The 22,500-nt window shown below is 41.2% G+C and overlaps 4 protein-coding genes across 10 annotated transcripts in view; 1 reads left to right on the top strand and 3 right to left on the bottom strand.

Moving 5' to 3' along the window:
* cenpq (centromere protein Q) overlaps window positions 1-10,404 on the bottom strand; it is a 36,030-nt gene extending 25,626 nt beyond the window's left edge. Inside the window, exon 1 of the mRNA XM_081361837.1 lies at window positions 10,354-10,404. The gene's annotated coding sequence lies outside the window, so the exon portion shown is untranslated. The remainder of the gene's footprint in view (window positions 1-10,353) is intronic.
* A 592-nt stretch (window positions 10,405-10,996) lies between these two features.
* mrpl16 (mitochondrial ribosomal protein L16) overlaps window positions 10,997-22,500 on the bottom strand; it is a 15,772-nt gene continuing 4,268 nt past the window's right edge. For 2 of the 4 annotated variants that reach the window (XM_081361839.1, XM_081361841.1), the window contains exons 3-6: window positions 15,100-15,171; window positions 14,801-14,949; window positions 13,146-13,439; window positions 10,997-11,472 (exon numbers count right to left, since the gene is read on the bottom strand). In XM_081361839.1, the coding sequence (XP_081217965.1) occupies window positions 11,281-11,472; window positions 13,146-13,439; window positions 14,801-14,949; window positions 15,100-15,154 (690 nt within the window). In that variant the 5' untranslated portion in view covers window positions 15,155-15,171 and the 3' untranslated portion in view covers window positions 10,997-11,280. Of the gene's footprint in view, window positions 11,473-13,145; window positions 13,440-14,800; window positions 14,950-15,099; window positions 15,172-17,341; window positions 17,964-22,500 lie in introns of those variants that run through there. The other 2 variants (XM_081361840.1, XM_081361838.1) reach the window with 2 other exon arrangements.
* LOC308688638 (cotranscriptional regulator ARB2A homolog) lies at window positions 18,035-19,597 on the top strand. Of its 4 annotated transcripts, none has more exons than XM_081361834.1 (2): window positions 18,035-18,094; window positions 18,537-19,597. In XM_081361834.1, the coding sequence occupies exon 2, from the start codon at window positions 18,547-18,549 to the stop codon at window positions 19,456-19,458; it is 912 nt and encodes a 303-aa protein (XP_081217960.1). In that variant the 5' UTR covers window positions 18,035-18,094; window positions 18,537-18,546; the 3' UTR covers window positions 19,459-19,597. The 4 variants fall into 4 exon arrangements, with proteins under 4 accessions (XP_081217960.1, XP_081217959.1, XP_081217961.1 ...); XM_081361833.1 differs by having other exon boundaries at window positions 18,078-18,148; window positions 18,537-19,578; XM_081361835.1 differs by having other exon boundaries at window positions 18,084-18,134.
* The window catches only part of txnl4b (thioredoxin-like 4B), a 4,776-nt gene continuing 4,054 nt past the window's right edge, over window positions 21,779-22,500 (bottom strand). Inside the window, exon 3 of the mRNA XM_081361842.1 lies at window positions 21,779-22,075. Coding sequence (XP_081217968.1) covers window positions 21,910-22,075 — 166 coding nt within the window. The 3' untranslated portion in view covers window positions 21,779-21,909. The remainder of the gene's footprint in view (window positions 22,076-22,500) is intronic.

Here is a 22,500-nt window from a genome sequence, read left to right as displayed (position 1 = left end):
CTCACAGGACGAGTGCAGTTCCACTCTGGCTCCACATGAGGGCGCTCACACAAGACGAGTGCAGTTCCACTCTGGCTCCACATGAGGGCGCTCACAGGACGAGTGCAGTTCCACTCTGGCTCCACATGAGGGCGCTCACACAAGACGAGTGCAATTCCACTCTGGCTCCACATGAGGGCGCTCACACAAGACGAGTGCAGTTCCACTCTGGCTCCACATGAGGGCGCTCACAGGACGAGTGCAGTTCCACTCTGGCTCCACATGAGGGCGCTCACACAAGACGAGTGCAGTTCCACTCTGGCTCCACATGAGGGCGCTCACAGGACGAGTGCAATTCCACTCTGACTCCACATGAGGGCGCTCACACAAGACGAGTGCAGTTCCACTCTGGCTCCACATGAGGGCGCTCACAGGACGAGTGCAGTTCCACTCTGGCTCCACATGAGGGCGCTCACAGGACGAGTGCAGTTCCACTCTGGCTCCACATGAGGGCGCTCACAGGACGAGTGCAGTTCCACTCTGACTCCACATGAGGGCGCTCACAGGACGAGTGCAGTTCCACTCTGACTCCACATGAGGGCGCTCACAGGACGAGTGCAGTTCCACTCTGGCTCCACATGAGGGCGCTCACAGGACGAGTGCAGTTCCACTCTGGCTCCACTTGAGGGTGCTCACAGGACGAGTGCAGTTCCACTCTGGCTCCACATGAGGGCGCTCACAGGACGAGTGCAGTTCCACTCTGGCTCCACATGAGGGCGCTCACAGGACGAGTGCAGTTCCACTCTGGCTCCACATGAGGGCGCTCACAGGACGAGTGCAGTTCCACTCTGGCTCCACATGAGGGCGCTCACAGGACGAGTGCAGTTCCACTCTGGCTCCACATGAGGGCGCTCACAGGACGAGTGCAGTTCCACTCTGGCTCCACATGAGGGCGCTCACAGGACGAGTGCAGTTCCACTCTGGCTCCACATGAGGGCGCTCACAGGACGAGTGCAGAATGAATGGAGGTCTATGGCGCTATACCCCTCAAAATCCACTTTTCTCAGGATATAATTTTTTGTCTAGTAATTTGAATGTTGTATTCGAAAGGAGATGCAAAGAAATGACACAATGCTGGGTGTTAGATTTTTTAGAGTCACTTATTTGCTTTAAAAAGTCTTTTAAAGTGTCAATGACATCATACACATCGTACGACCAGAGATACTGCTTTATGGCAATCCTTCAGTCACTCTGGTGCTTTCGCGCTCTGCACTTTCTTTTCTCTCGAGGCATCGACAGCACAGCTGACACAGGCAAACACACAACACAGCCGACACAGGGAAACACACAACACAGCCGACACAGGCAAACACACAACACAGCTGACACAGGGAAACACACAACACAGCCGACACAGGCAAACACACAACACAGCTGACACAGGGAAATACTCAACACAGCCGACACAGGCAAACACACAACACAGCTGACACAGGGAAACACACAACACAGCCGACACAGGCAAACACACAACACAGCTGACACAGGGAAACACACAACACAGCCGACACAGGCAAACACACAACACAGCTGACACAGGGAAATACTCAACACAGCTGACACAGGGAAATACTCAACACAGCTGACACAGGCAAACACACAACACAGCCGACACAGGCAAACACACAACACAGCTGACACAGGCAAACACACAACACAGCTGACACAGGGAAACACACAACACAGCCGACACAGGCAAACACACAACACAGCCGACACAGGCAAACACACAACACAGCCGACACAGGCAAACACACAACACAGCAGACACAGGCAAACACACAACACAGCCGACACAAGCAAACACACAACACAGCCGACACAGGGAAACACACAACACAGCCGACACAGGCAAACACACAACACAGCTGACACAGGCAAACACACAAAACAGCTGACACAGGCAAACACACAAAACAGCTGACACAGGCAAACACACAACACAGCTGACACAGGCAAACACACAAAACAGCTGACACAGGCAAACACACAACACAGCTGACACAGGTAAACACACAACACAGCTGACACAGGTAAACACACAACACAGACGACACAGGTAAACACACAACACGGACGACACAGGTAAACACACAACACAGCCGACACAGGGAAACACACAACACAGCCGACACAGGGAAACACACAACACAGCCGACACAGGGAAACACACAACACAGCCGACACAGGGAAACACACAACACAGCCGACACAGGAAAACACACAACACAGCCGACACAGGCAAACACACAACACAGCCGACACAGGCAAACACACAACACAGCCGACACAGGCAAACACACAACACAGCCGACACAGGCAAACACACAACACAGCCGACACAGGGAAACACACAACACAGCCGACACAGGGAAACACACAACACAGCCGACACAGGCAAACACACAACACAGCCGACACAGGTAAACACACAACACAGCCGACACAGGGAAACACACAACACAGCCGACACAGGCAAACACACAACACAGCCGACACAGGTAAACACACAACACAGCCGACACAGGTAAACACACAACACAGCCGACACAGGGAAACACACAACACAGCCGACACAGGCAAACACACAACACAGCCGACACAGGTAAACACACAACACAGCCGACACAGGTAAACACAACACAGCTGACACAGGGAAACACACAACACGGCCGACACAGGGAAACACACAACACAGCCGACACAGGGAAACACACAACACAGCCAACACAGGCAAACACACTACACAGCTGACACAGGCAAACACACAACACAGCTGACACAGGCAAACACACAACACAGCCGACACAGGTAAACACACAACACAGCCGACACAGGGAAACACACAACACAGCCGACACAGGTAAACACACAACACAGCCGACACAGGGAAACACACAACACAGCCGACACAGGCAAACACACAACACAGCCGACACAGGTAAACACACAACACAGCCGACACAGGTAAACACAACACAGCTGACACAGATAAACACACAACACAGCCGACACAGGGAAACACACAACACAGCCGACACAGGGAAACACACAACACAGCCGACACAGGCAAACACACAACACAGCCGACACAGGCAAACACACAACACAGCTGACACAGGCAAACACACAACACAGCTGACACAGGTAAACACACAACACAGCTGACACAGGTAAACACACAACACAGCTGACACAGGTAAACACACAACACAGACGACACAGGTAAACACACAACACAGCCGACACAGGGAAACACACAACACAGCCGACACAGGGAAACACACAACACAGCCGACACAGGTTAACACACAACACAGATGACACAGGCAAACACACAACACAGACGACACAGGCAAACACACAACACAGCCGACACAGGGAAACACACAACACAGCCGACACAGGGAAACACACAACACAGCCGACACAGGCAAACACACAACACAGCCGACACAGGCAAACACACAACACAGCCTAGGGATGCACCGAATGTTCGGCAACCGAAATTATTCGGCCAAAAATAGTCAAAAAAAGCACTTTCGGTGTTCGGCCGAATAAGTAAAAAGGCCGAATAAATTTTGCCGAACAATGACGTTTTTAATGACGTGATCAAATATTAACCCGCGTAGAGTGAGAGGCGCGCGCTTTATGCAGCAAACATGTTAGCAGTGTGGAAGCACTTTAAAGTGTCAGAGAAAGAGGCTAAAACGGCCGTTTGCAGACACTGTTCTGCTGTCCAGAGGGGTGCATCTGCAAAAACGTAGCCTACAGTACTTCAAGTTTAATTTATCACTTCAAATCAAGACACCCCTAACATCATGCATCACATGATTAAAATGTTAACGCAGCGGAACGGGACACTGCAGTTCGCAAAAAGTTCATAATTTGCATGTGCAATAATGACTTGTCGGTTAAACATTTAATTTGCGTGCTGATGCGCGTTTCTCAGTGCGTACGTTAAATTATGTGAAGCTCACATGGCCTGTCTACCAGTGCCTGGATACTGGACTAAGTTATCTTTCGAGTCTTATTGTGCTAATACTGTCAAATACACAAGGTTTACATAAACAAAGTCGGTTATGTCTAAAGCAAATCATGGAGAAAATCTGCTTGTCAAATGCGTGTATATTAGACGAGTCGCACGCAGCTCTTAAAGAGACAGTAGCAGAATAGAAAACACGTTGCCGCTTGTCTTTAAAGGAATAGTTCACCCAAAAATAAAAATTATCTCATTATTTACGCACTCTGATGTTGTTCCAAACCGGCATTAATTTCCTTCTAATATTTTTCTAATATTAATATTTTGAAGAATGTGGCTCAGTAACTATTATTTTCAACAGAAGAAAGAAACTTATTTGAGTTTGAGTAAATTATGACAATTTAAATTTATAGAACTATCCCTTTAATGTTAATAAAACAACAAAATGCAAAGAGAAAATCACTCACTGCTCTTGACTGATAGCTTTAATAGTAGCTGTAATAAGTATCATAAAATATTATATTGTGTAAAATATTATATAAGTTATATTGTGCTTTGTTTGTATAATATCTGCTGGAATGTTAAAAAAAATTTCAGTGTTAAATACATATTTTGAAATAGTATTTTTGATATTTGATTTATTTCTCTGAAAAGCAACACAAAATATTAAAAATATTGTCAAAATAAATGGAAAAAGATGCGAAACACTGCGTTCGGTATTCGGCCTTCGGCCAAGCATTTCATTATTATTCGGCTTCGGCTTCGGCCAAGAATTTCATTTCGGTGCATCCCTAACACAGCTGACACAGGGAAACACACAACACGGCCGACACAGGGAAACACACAACACGGCCGACACAGGGAAACACACAACACAGCCGACACAGGCAAACACACAACACAGCTGACACAGGCAAACACACAACACAGCTGACACAGGCAAACACACAACACAGCTGACACAGGCAAACACACAACACAGCTGACACAGGCAAACACACAACACAGCCGACACAGGCAAACACACAACACAGCCGACACAGGGAAACACACAACACAGCTGACACAGGCAAACACACAACACAGCTGACACAGGCAAACACACAACACAGCTGACACAGGCAAACACACAACACAGCCGACACAGGTAAACACACAACACAGCCGACACAGGCAAACACACAACACAGCCGACACAGGCAAACACACAACACAGCCGACACAGGCAAACACACAACACAGCCGACACAGGCAAACACACAACACAGCCGACACAGGCAAACACACAACACAGCCGACACAGGTAAACACACAACACAGCCGACAAAGGCAAACACACAACACAGCTGACACAGGTAAACACACAACACAGCTGACACAGGTAAACACACAACACAGCCGACACAGGCAAACACACAACACAGCCGACACAGGCAAACACACAACACAGCCGACACAGGCAAACACACAACACAGCCGACACAGGCAAACACACAACACAGCCGACACAGGCAAACACACAACACAGCCGACACAGGCAAACACACAACACAGCCGACACAGGCAAACACACAACACAGCCGACACAGGCAAACACACAACACAGCCGACACAGGGAAACACACAACACAGCCGACACAGGCAAACACACAACACAGCCGACACAGGCAAACACACAACACAGCCGACACAGGCAAACACACAACACAGCCGACACAGGGAAACACACAACACAGCCGACACAGGCAAACACACAACACAGCCGACACAGGCAAACACACAACACAGCCGACACAGGCAAACACACAACACAGCCGACACAGGCAAACACACAACACAGCCGACACAGGCAAACACACAACACAGCTGACACAGGGAAACACACAACACAGCTGACACAGGGAAACACACAACACAGCTGACACAGGTAAACACACAACACAGCTGACACAGGCAAACACACAACACAGCTGACACAGGTAAACACACAACACAGCTGACACAGGCAAACACACAACACAGCTGACACAGGCAAACACACAACACAGCTGACACAGCCAAACACACAACACAGCTGACACAGGCAAACACACAACACAGCTGACAGAGGCAAACACACAACACAGCCGACACAGGGAAACACACAACACAGCCGACACAGGCAAACACACAACACAGCCGACACAGGGAAACACACAACACAGCTGACACAGGGAAACACACAACACAGCTGACACAGGTAAACACACAACACAGCTGACACAGGCAAACACACAACACAGCTGACACAGGCAAACACACAACACAGCTGACACAGGTAAACACACAACACAGCTGACACAGGCAAACACACAACACAGCTGACACAGGTAAACACACAACACAGCTGACACAGGTAAACACACAACACAGCTGTCACAGGCAAACACACAACACAGCCGACACAGGCAAACACACAACACAGCTGACACAGGTAAACACACAACACAGCTGTCACAGGCAAACACACAACACAGCCGACACAGGTAAACACACAACACAGCTGACACAGGTAAACACACAACACAGCTGTCACAGGCAAACACACGTGCTAGAAGAGTTTTTGTTTTGTTGTTTTAACCTGTTAAGCTGCACCAGTGCGTCGGCGCACTGAAGCGGGTTTTTTTATATAGCTCAAAGTTACTATCAGATTTAATGTTATACTTCGACAAACTATACATCATTAAAAAGATATAAGACTCAAGTTTCAGTATTTGACCACTATTGTATTCTGAGAAACTTATTGCGAAAGTTATTTCTTAATTTGTGTCAGGAGTTATGAAATGAAAAAATGAGTCGATACCTTTGATATGAATTATGCGCGTCAGCCGCTTTCATTCATAAAAAAACTCCCGTGCTGTCGTCATGACAGCGATACACAAAACAACGTCCCTCAGGGCTTTAGCTCAAAAATGTGCAGATTTGGAGAAATATTGATATATTCTCGTAGATTCACATCATATTTCTATAGACAGGAATAATATTTATTCAATTTATACCCAAATGCGTCGATGTAATCATTATGAGCGTGCATACTCTGATACTTTGTTTTCAATTCATACCAATAGCCTGAGGGCGCTATATGCACAATAATTGTCCATATATAGAACATGAAGAAGAGCCATGATCTTGTGACATTCCAGGACGTCACTGGTACACACACACAAAGCTACAGAGTTCGCGCTGTCTATGAGTTTGCGCTGTAAAATGCAGATACAGATGTTTTGAAGATAATAAACATGATTGCAATGATATTTGAGTTACCTGTGTTTTCCAAGCCATGCCAGGTATTTTCATAATAATAGATTATATTTATAATGTAATGCTAATCTATATAGACTATCATTGTGCAGAACAGTATACAATAGTATATTTTCTGTCTGATTTTTTTATCTGAAGCCAAATTAGATTACAGAAGATCATTTAAAATACTCCACTTGCGTTTTAAAGTAAGTTTGGAGCACAAACATGGTTTTAATCTCATAAATTGTCATGTATTGATGGTGTGCTAAGCTAACATGCTAGCTCCCTAGGTGCACCTGCAACCTAGAAGTTATACTTTTATGTTTTTTTGAATGCTTACTGAAAGTTTCTTTATTCAAGAATGTTCTTTATTCTTTATTTAAAATGTGAGGTGAACTTTGAGAAAAGAATTTAGGGATTGAAACCCAATGAATAGCATGTGAATAGCCAGTCGTTAGTAACTATAATGCAGACAAAAGAAATGCATATTTAGAGCCATAACCAGGCTGGAGAGGTGTGAATGTGTGCAGAGGGAGACTGAGACTGAATGGGGATCGTTTGCACCACAAAACAATAGAGACAATAAGACTGAATGGATGACTTAAAAGATGACTAAACATCAGCAGCATTTTAGCCTCAAATCAAAATAAAGTCACATGACATGGTCTTGAAAAACATTTCACTAAATACAGAGTTTTGGACTTATTATCTTCAGATTGTTTAGACATGTGGCTTTAGCTGTAGTGCATTTCTAGATTGCTCCAGTGCCAACTTCAATTTTATTTTCATGAGGATGTTTCATTAAAATTAATTTCTAATAACTTTACAAAACTTTGAAGCTATTTATAACAATTTTTGTCATTATGACAATAATTTAATTCTACATTTACAATAAACTGCCAGGTGTCAGCTTTCAAATGAGACCATACTTGTGCTTTTAGTACAAAGGGTTCATGAACTGTATCTGTTTCAGTTTGGGTATGTCATTTCTGGGGATTTTTCAAAAGTGGGGTTGCAGCTTAACAGGTTAAAAGACCATCAAGCGGTATCTCTGGTCGTAATCAGTCCTTCACTGACCAATCAGCGTTCATTAGCAGAATGCTAGCGTGTTATGGGCAACAACAACTCAACCTGTAAGAAATCGAAAGGACATAAGTACTCGTTCATTCAACTTTCAACCTATAACCCATGTTGAACTTGCAAAACCTACTATCAAATCTGAGATTTCTCAACGGCAATCGGGTGAAAGAGACACATTTATCCGTCTAGCCCCATAGACTCCCATTCATTCTGCACTCATGGGTGATCGCCCCCAGTGGAGCTCTGGTGGAACTACAACCAACATTCGGTACAATAGGACTTAATAGGGAGTGGCCAGGCTCTCCGTAGACGCGCTCTGACACCGGTCACGAATTAGAGTCTAAAAGGAGGATTTTTAAAGAGAAAAGTGGGAGGAGCTTCAGTTTGTTTGAACCACGAGAGGCGTCGACTATCACCTGAGCTTACAATACTCCTACATCATGCGTCAGGTCAGAGGTCATGTTTCAGGTCAGAGGTCACTCGTCGGTTCAGAGATCATGCGTTGGGTCAGATGTTACTCATCGGGTCACTGGTCATGCGTCGGGTCAGAGGTCACTGGTCATACATGCATTGGGTCAGAGTTCACTGGTCATGCGTCGGTTCAGAGATCATGCGTCAGGTCAGAGGTCACTGGTCATGCGTCGGGTCAGAGGTCACTGGTCATGCATTGGGTCAGAGTTCACCGGTCATGCGTCGGTTCAGAGATCATGCGTCGGGTCAGAGGTCACTCGTCATGCATCGGGTCAGAGGTCACTCGTCATGCGTCGGGTCAGAGATCACTCGTCATGCATCGGGTCAGAGTTCACTCGTCATGCGTCGGGTCAGAGATCACTCGTCATGCGTCGGGTCAGAGGTCACTCGTCATGCGTCGGGTCAGAGGTCACTCTTCCTCCAGAACTCGACTGGTGTACAACTGTTACCAGAAGCCTGTGATTAGTTTACAAAGTTATAAATATGGATATGTTTCTTGTCTTCAGAAGGCCTGTATTAACCCCTGCAGGCGTGTGGATTATTGTTATATTGATATATTGTTTAATATAACTCTGATTGTGTTCGGCTGAAAGAAGAAAGTCATAAACACTAGGATGGCTCGAGGGCGAGTGAATTATGGGATAATTTTAATTTTTGGGTGAACTATCCCTTTGAGTCAGAATAGACATATTTACAGATTAAGCTCATATTTAGATTATTATGGAAATTATAAATAATTTACAAGATTTTATATTTTTTAAAAGGAAAAACACATCAGAAGCCCATTGATTTTTTTTAAGGCAAACTTTCTTTAACAAATTGACAAATACATTTTACATTTTTAGATGTACAGCTCAGTCCCAGCTAACATATTTTATGATTATATTATTTTTCTATTTTATTGACAAGGTTATGATACAACAGCTCTCCTGAGCTTAATTAAACTCACAATATGACGTTATTTGAACGTTTATTTTTAATATTCCAAGAAGGTAAACATTAAGATTCATCAAGTACACAAACTGTTCTCCTAAGAACGTTCAAGTAAAAACAACATCATAAATGACGTTGTTCTAGTATAATTTCTCTCTAAATCATGATTTAGACGCATATAAATAATCATAATCAACAATGTTATAAGAACGTTTAACGTTACATTTTAATGAAAGAAAAACACATTTGACGTACATAATCTTTACAAAACATTAGAGAAAGCTGTGGGAACCTGTTAGCTTGGCTTATACCATAGTATACTTTGACGCAGGTTTAATTACCGTGGTATATGAATATAATGTATATATTTGAGCACATATGTCTGTTAAGAGATCGTTCGTTTATTAATAATCGCGTCGCGTCGCTCACGTTCAGTTTAGAAACATCACTACTCATAGAAAACATGCTGAGAAAAACTGTAAAGATTCGATACATGATTTGATGAGCTCAAAACAAACACAACTCAATAATTAATCGTCTATGAGCGACACATCTTCAACACTCACCACAGACTGGCGCCACACGATTCAAAGCGGGAACTGAACTGCGCATGCGCCGAAATGACACTTCCGGCTGCCTTCTTGAGTCACGTGCTGTTGTTTGATTACTAACGTTCTCGTTTCCATCCATTTTTACATCACACATCTGTATTAGTTTTAAAATAAACTTTTTATTTAAAACAAAATTAATGAAGAAGCTCATTTTCGCCACACAAGAAAAAAAAGACAATGCTTTGGTAAATCACAAATTATATCAGTCATATTTATGACATAAAGAGGCTAAATTACCTCATAAAAAGTCAGTATCTCGACATACTACGCCATAATTTTAACTTTTTAATCATAATTGACAAAAAGTAAAACTTATCATGCACAGAAAGTAATTATGACATACAAACTATTAATTATGAGATAAAAAAGTTTAAATGTCAAAATGATGGCATACTAAGATATAATTATGACACACTAAATCATCATTTTGACTATCTACTAATTATCACTGTCACAATTACGACTTATGTCATATATATTCATTCATTTTTGTCGTAATTTCAACAACTCAATTACCAATTTTTTTCTTATGTGTCGAAAATGAGCTTTCATAAAATACACGATCGAGTCCCATATACAAAACAGCTGAACCCGAACAGCAAAGAAACCTCATTTATTTGCCTAACATAGTATTTAACATTTACACAGCGAATACACAAAAGCATGTGTGATTAAAGAGCATATGAAGTGAACAGGTGACGAATCTGTGAGAGTGTGTGTGTGTGTGTGTGTGTTCTAACCCCTTTATTATCGCACAGAGATTGTGTGATAGGTGAACAACAGAACACTCATTCAGATATGGATCTGAACATTATCACACACACACGCACACATCCTGCTGGAGTGTGTGTTCATCAGTTCTGTTATCTCTGAACACACACGCTACACTCGCGCGGGGTAGAAGAACTTCCCAGCGTAGCGGCCGTGATTGTGCAGGTCAGACGGACTCAGGACTTTCCGGATGCCCAGCATGTTTGACCTCGCGACCCGCTCGAAGCTCCAGGGGTTCTGGTTATTGGTCTCGCGGTCGGCCTGGTCCTGATACAGCGCCGCCAGACTCTCTCTGCTCACCACCTGCAACACACACACACACACACACACACACACGTTCAACTGGGCTCTTCTACTAAACTTGCTTCTCAGAAAAACTTTCAGATCTAACTCGGTCAATTCTGATTGAAACACACAAAAGACAAACTTTTTAATGAAGTGAATGTACTATATTTTAATTCCATAATATTTATTGTTTTAATATTTTGTGTTTTGAAGGGATTTCAGGGTAGTAAACAATATTTACCTCTAATTTATGCAGCATTTATTTCTATATTAAATACAAATATCGTAAAAACTATTTATACTGTTTTTCCCCCAATTAAAGCAGTATTTAAAGGAGTAGTTCACTTTAAAATGCTAATTCTGTCATCATATACTCACCCTCATGTTGTTTCAAAGCTGTATGAATTTCTTTCTTCTGCTGAACAGAAAGGAAATTATTAAGGAGAATGTCAGTAACCAGACAGTTTCTGGTCTCATTGACTTCCATAGTAGGAAAAATATGTACTATGGAAGTCAATGAGACCAGAAACTGTCTGGTTACTGACATTCTTCTAAATATCTTCCTTTCTGTTCAGCAGAAGAAAGAAATTCATACAGGTTTGAAACAACATGAGGGTGAGTATATGATGACAGAATTTGCATTTTAAAGTGAACTACCCCTTTAATGCAGTATTTAAGTTAAAAATAATAATAAAAAAAAAATATATATATATATATATATTTTTTTTTTTTTTTTTTAAATGAATGTACTATCATTTAGTTTATTCTTTAATATTTTGAATGGATTTCATGGTATTAAACAATATTTAACTAATTCATGCATCGTTTATTTCTATATAAAAGAATAAAAATCTCATAAAAACAATACTTTTTTCAATTAATGCCATGTTTAAGTTACAAAAAATAAAGCAAATGTTTTGTTGCAGGTGGAAAGAAACAAGGAAAATCATATGTAATATCAGATGGCCCTGCATATAAATATATAAACAGTTGTGCAATCCCTAGTGGCTGAGAACAGGGTTTTCAGACATAATTACTTGCTTGTATTACATTTATATTATATTTACTTTTATCCAAAGCGACTTACAAATGAGGAGAACAATAGAAGCAGTGAAACTAACAATATGTAAGGGCTGTGACCCTTCCCAGTTTAATCTAAGTTTAATTTTTAGCAATAATTTGATTCAAAAAAAAAAAAAAAAATCCAAGTAAAATATTTCTATAAAATGCAAATGCCGGGCTACCAGAGGGTTCAGTGCACATAACAACACACAGCATGTTCTCTTATTAAATGTTATGCAACACTTTCCTCATTCACATTATTGCCACATTTATTTGCAGAAACAGCCGATTATGAAAAAGCATAATTACTTGCTTTTATCAGACACTTTTGTCAAAGTTCAGATTCCTCTTGTTTGAAATGTTTTTTGCAGTTATGATTAGAGTCAATTGTGTTAGAAAAAGAAAAAAGCATTTCGTAAACAATAATTTGATGAAAAATGAAACCAAATATCCAAGTAAAACATTGTTTTAAACCGTAAACGCAGGGCTGTTCAGTGCAAGTAATAACACACAGCATGGTCTGTGTTATGCAACACTTTCCTCATTCACGTTATTGCCACATATATATGCAGAAACAGCCGCTTATGAAAAGCATAAGAGGAAGTAATTGTGAGTGAGACTGAGCGAACCTTGGCTGGGAAGGGCAGCTTCTTGGCCACTTCTGTGAGCACCGGCTCGACCTCACCCAGCTCGATGCGACCTCCGACCTCGAGGACCAGCCGGCCACACTTCACCGGGGTCACGTAGTGGTCGATGGCCCCCTTCCCGCCGCCCATGCGCTGGCCCAGGCCTTTACGAGTGATGGGTTTGAACGGGGCCCTGAAGCGCCACAGGGCGAAGGTCGTGCTGGGGTCCATGCGCCGGTTAATGGTGAGACGCATCATCTCCATGTGACCCCAGTGCAAGTACCCGCCGCCCAGAGCCTACAGACACAAGCACACACACATTATAATAATAATCATATACACAAAAGACACAGAGTTCTGATGAGTATTATTGCCTTTCATGTTTAATGGAGTTTTTGAACTGAAACGAGTCGTCAGTAATTCAGTCTCACTTCCTGCTGAACCTTTTGTAGCTAATTTGCATAATGCCAGCTTCTAGTCCTGATTGGCTGAGCAGCGTCTCTTAGCTCCGCCCTCAAACACTGTAGTGTATCTGAGACTGGAAGAGTTTGGCTCGTGTTGTTCGTGTCGAGAAGACACTGTTTTCTGAGATTGATACGGTAAAACCCACGCCATCGTTACTGTTCGCATCACTGTGATCAAGAGCTGAGATTCAGATATGATAATGAGCGTTTGCTTTCTGACCAATCACAGCAGAGCAGCTCTCAGAGAGGCGGGGCTTAGAGAAACTGTGATCAAGAGCTGAGATTCAGATATGATAATGAGCGCTTTCTTTCTGACCAATCACAGCAGAGCAGCTCTCAGAGAGGCGGGGCTTGGAGAGACTGTGATCAAGAGCTGAGATTCAGATATGATAATGAGCGCTTCCTTTCTGACCAATCACAACAGAGCAGCTCTCAGAGAGGCGGGGCTTGGAGAGACTGAAGCATTTCAGACACTGAGAGAAAAGAGCTGACGCTGCAGTGCAGATTATGAGAGAATTAAAGTATTTTTGACTTGATGCATGTGAACCTGTTGTAGGAGAACCTGTTAAAATAGCATAACAGGCACACTTTAATCGCAGTAAAATGTGTACATGCAATTTTCATTATATGATTTTGAAGAATTTTTACTGACATCATTCATAATGATGAACTCACATTCAGTCTGTGTTACTGGTCACTGTGTCAATCTACTAAAACATTATTGGATTTTTTTCTGTGACGCACCTAAAATATCTTTATTTCAACATTTTCGGCCATTATTATAATGCATTATGTTCATGTCACTCAGAGTTTCTTCAGCTCCCCAATAATGTGACGATTTTTCATAAACAATGGTTAGGAATTATTGAAGAAATCCTGGTTATGGAAGAACTTGCATATATTCTAAAGTTGAAAAAAAAATGCTTTCAAAATGGACTGTGAAAAGTGGTTGATATATAATTATTAAAAATATATAATTTAATATTTTAAATTAGTATATATATTTATAGGTATGTATGTACATGTTCATTGATATTTAAGAATATGCACTGATATGTATTTATAAGTATACAGCTTTGATATGTATATATGCATCATTTATTTCCCTCCCTTCTGTTAATATTGTTTTTAATTTCATTGTTAATCTAGTAAATCAAAATAAATAAAAAGTAAACAAAATAAAGAGCCACGCACTACAATGCCGTACTGTCCTTTGGTGAAGGTGTTGGAGCTTTTGGCCGGCCCCTGAATGTCACGCAGTTTCTTCATCTCCTTCTTTGCTTGTTTCAAACTCGGGACCTTTTCCAGGAACTTGAGTTTCGGCTTCTCCGGCAGAACCACGTCTACGATGGAGGAAAACACAATATTCATCAAAATAAAGAGCTACACTTCGCATTGTTGAAAGGACTTAAACAGCACAAGACTAGCATGCAGTAAAAACAGCAGCCCTTAACGAGCGAGTCTATGAGTTTAACTGGTTAAGCACTGATTACCGCTGAAGTCTGGAGGAACTGCATACGTCCTCAGTCCCGCCGACAGGAGCTTCATGTTGCTCTGCAGGACATCTGAAGAAAAAGAGTCAGCAACTAGTTAAACTAGTTAACAGAACAGGTTCAGCAAATAGTGAACACAGGTTCAGTTCAGCAACTAGTTAAACAGAACAGGCTTAGCAACAAGTTAACACAGGTTCAGTTCAGCAACTAGTTAACAGAACACAGGTTCAGCAACTAGTTAACAGATGTTTAGCAACTAGTTAACAGATGTTTAGCAACTAGTTAACAGGTTCAGTTCAGCAATTAACAGAACACAGGTTCAGCAACTAGTTAACAGATGTTTAGCAACTAGTTAACACGTTCAGTTCAGCAACTAGTTAACAGAACACAGGTTCAGCAACTACTTAACAGATGTTTAGCAACTAGTTAACAGATGTTTAGCAACTAGTTAACAGGTTCAGTTCAGCAACTAGTTAACAGATGTTTAGTAACTAGTTAACAGATGTTTAGCAACTAGTTAACAGGTTCAGTTCAGCAACTTAACAGAACACAGGTTCAGTAACTAGTTAACAGTTGTTTAGCAACTAGTTAACACGTTCAGTTCAGCAACTAGTTAACAGAACACAGGTTCAGCAACTAGTTAACAGAACACAGGTTCAGCAACTAGTTAACACAGGTTCAGCAACTAGTTAACAGAACACAGGGTCAGTTCAGCAACTAGTTAACAGAACACAGGTTCAGCAACTAGTTAACAGATGTTTAGCAACTAGTTAACAGATTTTTAGCAACTAGTTAACAGGTTCAGTTCAGCAATTAACAGAACACAGGTTCAGCAACTAGTTAACAGATGTTTAGCAACTAGTTAACACGTTCAGTTCAGCAACTAGTTAACAGAACACAGGTTCAGCAACTAGTTAACACAGGTTCAGTTCAGCAACTAGTTAACACAGGTTCAGCAACTAGTTAACAGAACACAAGGTCAGTTCAGCAACTAGTTAACAGAACACAGGTTCAGCAACTAGTTAACAGATGTTTAGCAACTAGTTAACAGATTTTTAGCAACTAGTTAACAGGTTCAGTTCAGCAATTAACAGAACACAGGTTCAGCAACTAGTTAACAGATGTTTAGCAACTAGTTAACACGTTCAGTTCAGCAACTAGTTAACAGAACACAGGTTCAGCAACTAGTTAACAGATGTTTAGCAACTAGTTAACAGATGTTTAGCAACTAGTTAACAGGTTCAGTTCAGCAACTAGTTAACAGATGTTTAGTAACTAGTTAACAGATGTTTAGCAACTAGTTAACAGGTTCAGTTCAGCAACTTAACAGAACACAGGTTCAGTAAATAGTTAACAGTTGTTTAGCAACTAGTTAACACGTTCAGTTCAGCAACTAGTTAACAGAACACAGGTTCAGCAACTAGTTAACACAGGTTCAGTTCAGCAACTAGTTAACACAGGTTCAGCAACTAGTTAACAGAACACAGGGTCAGTTCAGCAACTAGTTAACAGGTTCAGCAACTAGTGGTTCAGCAACTAGTTAACAGATGTTTAGCAACTAGTTAACACAGGTTCAGTTCAGCAACTAGTTAACACAGGTTCAGTTCAGCAACTAGTTAACACAGGTTCAGCAACTAGTTAACAGAACACAGGTTCAGTTCAGCAACTAGTTAACACAGGTTAAGCAACTAGTTAACAGAACACACGTTCAGTTCGGCAACTAGTTAAGACAGGTTCAGCAACTAGTTAACAGAACACAGGTTCAGTTCAGCAACTAGTTAACACAGGTTCAGCAACTAGTTAACACAGGATCAGTTCAGCAACTAGTTAACGGAACACAGGTTAAGCAACTAGTTAAAAGGTTTAGCAACTAGTTAACACAGGTTTAACAACAGGTTCAGGTTCAGTGGGTAAAATATAATCACCCACATTTGACAAGTGGTTATTATAACCAAATAAACCCGGGTGTTTGTCAGGTATAGTTTGTCAGTCAATAGTTTGCATTACTGATTGTGTAATGATATTATTATTAATGATACACAATCAGTAATGCAAACTAGATTGCAAACTAGACTACTGCAAACTAGAAAGATTATCATATTCATGAGTACCATAGTATTAAGATGGTAACCAAAAAACATGGTTTCGCCATACTATTTGTCGTTAGTGACACTAAATAAAGGAAATAATTTATATTAGATAGAACAATTAATACATGCAAGATCATTTGTCTTAACTCTACCTGGCTGGCTTGATGTCCGGGCAAAGCCCAAAAATACACTCTTTAGTGCTGAGAACATGACTGATTACACACAATACAAACGTGTATAAATCTTCATTTCTTCTCCATTATAAAATTCACATCACAGTCTCATGGATCCACAAGGTCGCTGCCATGTTTGATCAACATCCGGTGAGTCGCTGACAGTCATCCGGTGGAAACAGTCGCACACATCACGAGTTCCGCGTGTTTACAGTTAACCCGAGTTTTATTCCAGATGGTTGTAAATAATTAAATAAATAAAAGTTTAAAAACGTGCAAAGTGCTATAAAATCAGGACATACTACAATCTCTCCAGTATATAAAATTAAATTGTGCACAGTATGCATGCTTACTTTTTGCATGCAATTTCCCGATGTCCTTTTGTCAAAATGTGAACGTGCATTTTATATCCAACAAAGCAGTGCACTTGAATTTGAAACGCTTCTTTAAAAAGTATTCTATCAAAAGAGACATTTTACACAAAAATGCCACATTTAGTTTCTGAGACGATAACTGGACGACTCTTGTTTGATTTAAGGTAATTTAATGTAACACTCTAATTTTGAAATTTTTCCATATTGCTTATTGTTACAAATACTATTTTTAAGTATTCAGCAGGTTAATGCACTAAATGAAGCCACGCCTTATTAATGACAATCAGCGACACCTGTCATGTGATCACTGATCATTAACACATTCACTCATCTCAGCATTCAGGAACAGAGCAATCAGGTATAACTTTCAATAGTCCTCGGAATACAGATTTATCTAGGTAATCTTTCTCAGGTAAATCTATTAGACAAATGCTTTCATTTGCAGTGCAATGATAATTGACAGATTATAAAGCATATTTTCAAACAGAAACACTCATCTCATCACAGTAAGAGTCTCTTCTGCTCAGCAAGGCTGCGTTTATTTGATCAAAAAAAAAACTGTAAAAACAGTGAAATATTATTCCAGTGTAAATCATCTGTTCTCTATGTGATTATATAGTAAAGTGTAATTTATTCCTGTGATCAAAGCTGAATATTCAGCATCATTACTCCAGTCTTCAGTGTCACATGATCCTTCAAGAAATGCTAATTTCTTTGCATATTCATATTTTAGATTCCAAACAGTAAAATGAGTTGTTTTCTATGTGAATATACACATTTTTTATATATACACATCTCAGGTCCCGCACGATGTCGGAGTGCTCTGAGGTGACCCGAAATCCCATTCAATCCGATTTTCCGTATTGGTTTTCCGAGGACGGTCACCTACGGCACAGAGAAACCCACAAACCCTACCGGTTCCCCTTCAAACTACACGACGCTCGCGACACGGAGCGAGAGCATCGTAGCCTGTGTCTCTGCATCACCCGGCACGTGTACGACCTCTTAGAGCGCAAGTTTCAGCTTGTTAAAGTGTTTCTGGAGGATAGTTTTGTGTTTATGAGCGCAGGAGCACTGGAGAACCCCGGGAGTCTCCTGGTTCTGATCCAGGATTTGGGAACGGTGAGGAGTGGCGTGTGGAGTTGGAAACTCTCGGCACACGAGGGACTGGAGCGAGGCTCTCAGATCCCGTATATACGCTGGGCTTTGCTTGAATCCTGTGCCGTGCTCCTGATGAATCCCAATGAAGGTTCGCGGACTCACGAGCAACACGTTTGGTTGGTTTGGGAACGCCTGCTTTCCCAAAGTTCTCCCGAACACATTTTTATAGTGGCACACGGATACGGAGGCCTGGCGTTCGTGGATCTTCTATGCCGTGAGATTGAGGAAGTTCAACGGAAAGTGACAGCCGTGGCTTTCTTGGATTCATCCCACAGCTTTTGGCACCAGCCGTTGGGAAGCGCTGGTCGCGACTGGTTGAAATCCCACTCCAGATCCTGGATTCCCAGCAGAAAGCCTCTGAATTGCTCCGTGGGATCACTGAAGGCCGGTTGCACGCAGATATCCGCTGGGACTCAGTGTCACGACTCGACGCCCGTCGTTTGCATGGAGTCTGTGTTTCGCTTCTTCAACAAGATGATCAAACCTAAAGCCACACCGACTCCGTTTAACATCGTCACCCGGAGCAAGAGCCGCGCCAGTGAGCAAAACAACAACGTCTGAGATCGAATCTCTAATAAAAGTGTTTGCATCAGAATGAGCATTTCTGTTCTGTTCTTAATGGAATATCGCAGTGTTTATTCTGAATGATTCACAGGTGCACATCATTATTATTGTGTTGGTAATCTTGAATCAGAATCAGTTCCTCTTGCAGCATCTCTTCTCTTCTCTGATGACGAGGGCGGGGCTATAACCTGTCACTCACATGAGATCAGCCAATAGCAAACCACAACCATCCAATCAATTCCCCACAGACACAATCAAGCCCCGCCCACATTTGTTCTTGTTCCAGAAGCGTTTCGCTCGGATATACGACACAATAGAGGAGAAAACACCAGCGCATGCTGTATCATGCTGACTTTATAGTCAACACTAAATCAACATTGAATTCATGTTCCTCTTATTGTAAATGATTCATCAGTGATACCAAAGAAAAACATGTTTAAACGACACGTAATAACTTGCTTCTTGCTTTTTAAATGTCTAGTTAGTCATTATATTATGAAAGTAAAAATGGGTTGAAAATTATGGAAGCTGAATAAAAGAATAAAACATTTTAAAAGATAATTGCAACTTTTTATGTCACAATTGCGAGTTTACATCTTTCTTCTCACGATTGCGACATCTTTTCTCAGAATTGTGTTATAAAGTCCAATTCTAAGGAAAAATTACTCAAGAAGACTTTTTTCTCAGAATTGCATGTTTATATCTCTCACTTGCAACTTTATATCATGCAATTCTAAATGTATGTCTCCCAATTGCATGTTATAAAGTCAGAATTGCACGATATAAACATGCAATTTTGAGAAAAAAAGTTGCAGAAATTTTTAATTCTGTGGCGGAAACAAGCTTCCAGAGAAAATGGTGTTTTACGTTACCTTATAAATATCGGTAACACTTTACAATAAGGTCTCATTTGGTAACATTAGTTAATGCATTAACTAGCAATGAACAGCATTTATCTCGTTCTCTTTTCTCCAGCAGACTCTCAAGTCAAGTCAAGTCATCTTCATTTATACAGCGCTTTTAACAATGTAGATTGTCTCAAAGCAGCTTTACAGAGATAAGCGTATAATTTAAGGTAACAGAGATTGTTTCGGCTTTACAGCAGAGTTAAGTTATTTCCATCTAAAGTTAGTTTTAATTGATTTGGTTCCGTCGCAATGATCATTTGTTATTAAATTAGGGGCCGCTGAGACGACACCATTCTCTCTACACAGACTTTAAACGCGAACCTGTGAGAAACGCTGATGGCGGTCACATGCGCATTTAGAATGGGTTCTATAGTTATGTGCGTTAGAATATACGCAGGTTTGGAATTCCCTACAAGCCAAGCCTAAACAAAATACTTGTCTTTCCTTATACATTTTGATAAGGAATTTTATTTTATTTGTTGCTTTGGGGTAGGACCGCGAGACGAATTTTCCCGACAACACCTTATCTGTAGAGTGGTAGTGGGATCCTCCATAGGGAGAGACTAGTTGGCACTTCAGCACTGCGTTGTCATCGGTCCAGGTGAAGGTCCTTTATCAGATCTGGATACGGCCTGGATCCGGCAGGCTGCGGGAAAAACCTTGGGATAAACACAGACACTAAAATTAGCGTAGATGCCATTCTTCTCATGATGTAACGAGTACATCAGGATTTTTGGGAAGTGTTCCCGGTTCACAGACTCTCCTGTGTTACACACACACACACACACAGTATTTGATGTTGATTCTTGTTTTATTACGAGCTCGGTCTCATTGTTTGTTTAAAATGGGTGATTCTCCGGAAGTTGGAGATTTAGAGGCTCAATGTCAAAATTTCACACTGACAACTAACCTCTGACACACACACACACACACACACAAAACTAACCCCTGTAAACAAGAGTAGAGTAGTTAATTTTTTTTTTCTCCTTAAAACTCCTTGAAAAAAAATGTCATGTCTTAAAATATCTTGAATGTAACTCGACACCCTTGCCTCATTTAGTATTCGCGACTATGAATATGCAAATGAGCCCCGCCTCCACTCACTCCCTCAGCTCAGAGATCCACTGGTTGACGATCACACGTTGATCTGATTGGTTACAAGGTAGTTTGTGACGTCAGAAACACGAGCGATTTCAAAGCGTGTGTTTGAGACTGTCTTTGGTTCACTGCAGATTTAAGGAGGAAATACTCAGCAATGCTGTCGACTTATGAATTTACACATGGTTTGTCTTAAAGCAGATTAAAAACACCACATAGACATATAAACAACAATAAAAGCTGGATTTACACCACAGGTGGACTTTCAATAGTGTAAAATTACCTTCAAATGGACATGAAACCTCCACAAGTCAGTGTGAAATCAATAAACTTTATTTTAAAAACATCATACAAAAATGTCCGAACACAAGTTTGGAGAATAAATACACCAGGTTGTTGTTTCCACAGGAAACTCTACATGAAACAGCAGCTCTGCTCGGCTCTAGATGTCGTGGTACAGCAGGTCATATTTGGGAACGTTCCTCGGGTCTATCGGGCTTCGAACGATCAGTTTTCCTCTCATGGCGCCTCGATAGATCACTTCGATCAGATCCATGAAGTCCTGTTTGGTTTTGAAGCTTCCCACAAACTTGGTATGATCTGGAGATCTGAATGCGTGCAAATACATTAATAACTCGATTCAAGTGTCGAGGAAGAAGCTGATGTATGAAGAGGAAACTAGACGAGTCAAACAATGTTTTCCAACACTTTGCTAACAGTTTAGCAAGTTGCTAACATATTTTAACACAGTTAACATGTTTTTGGCAAATTGTTCACATGATTTAACACGTTGAAGGCATGTTTCTAACATGAGTTAGCATATAACTAGCATGATTTTACATGTTCCGAACATGATTTAGCACATTGTTAACATGTAGTAAGCATGATTTAATGCTTTGCTAGCATGTTTTTTTTTAACATGATTTAATAAATGTTTTAACATGTTGCTAACATGATTAAACAATTTATTATGTTGCTAACTATTTCAAATATGTTTTAGCACATTGCTAACATGTTTCTAGCTTGAATTAAC

The sequence above is a fragment of the Scardinius erythrophthalmus genome, assembly GCF_964197995.2.
Source record: "Scardinius erythrophthalmus genome assembly, chromosome: 3".
Taxonomy (NCBI): domain Eukaryota; kingdom Metazoa; phylum Chordata; class Actinopteri; order Cypriniformes; family Leuciscidae; genus Scardinius; species Scardinius erythrophthalmus.
Note: the sequence above shows the minus strand (reverse complement) of the source record. Positions and strands in the feature narration are given on the sequence as shown.

What these genes read in the sequence shown, in the direction of transcription:
- LOC308688638 (XM_081361834.1), top strand. Translation starts at nt 18,547, where the DNA reads ATGTCGGAGTGCTCTGAGGTGACCCGAAATCCCATTCAATCCGATTTT.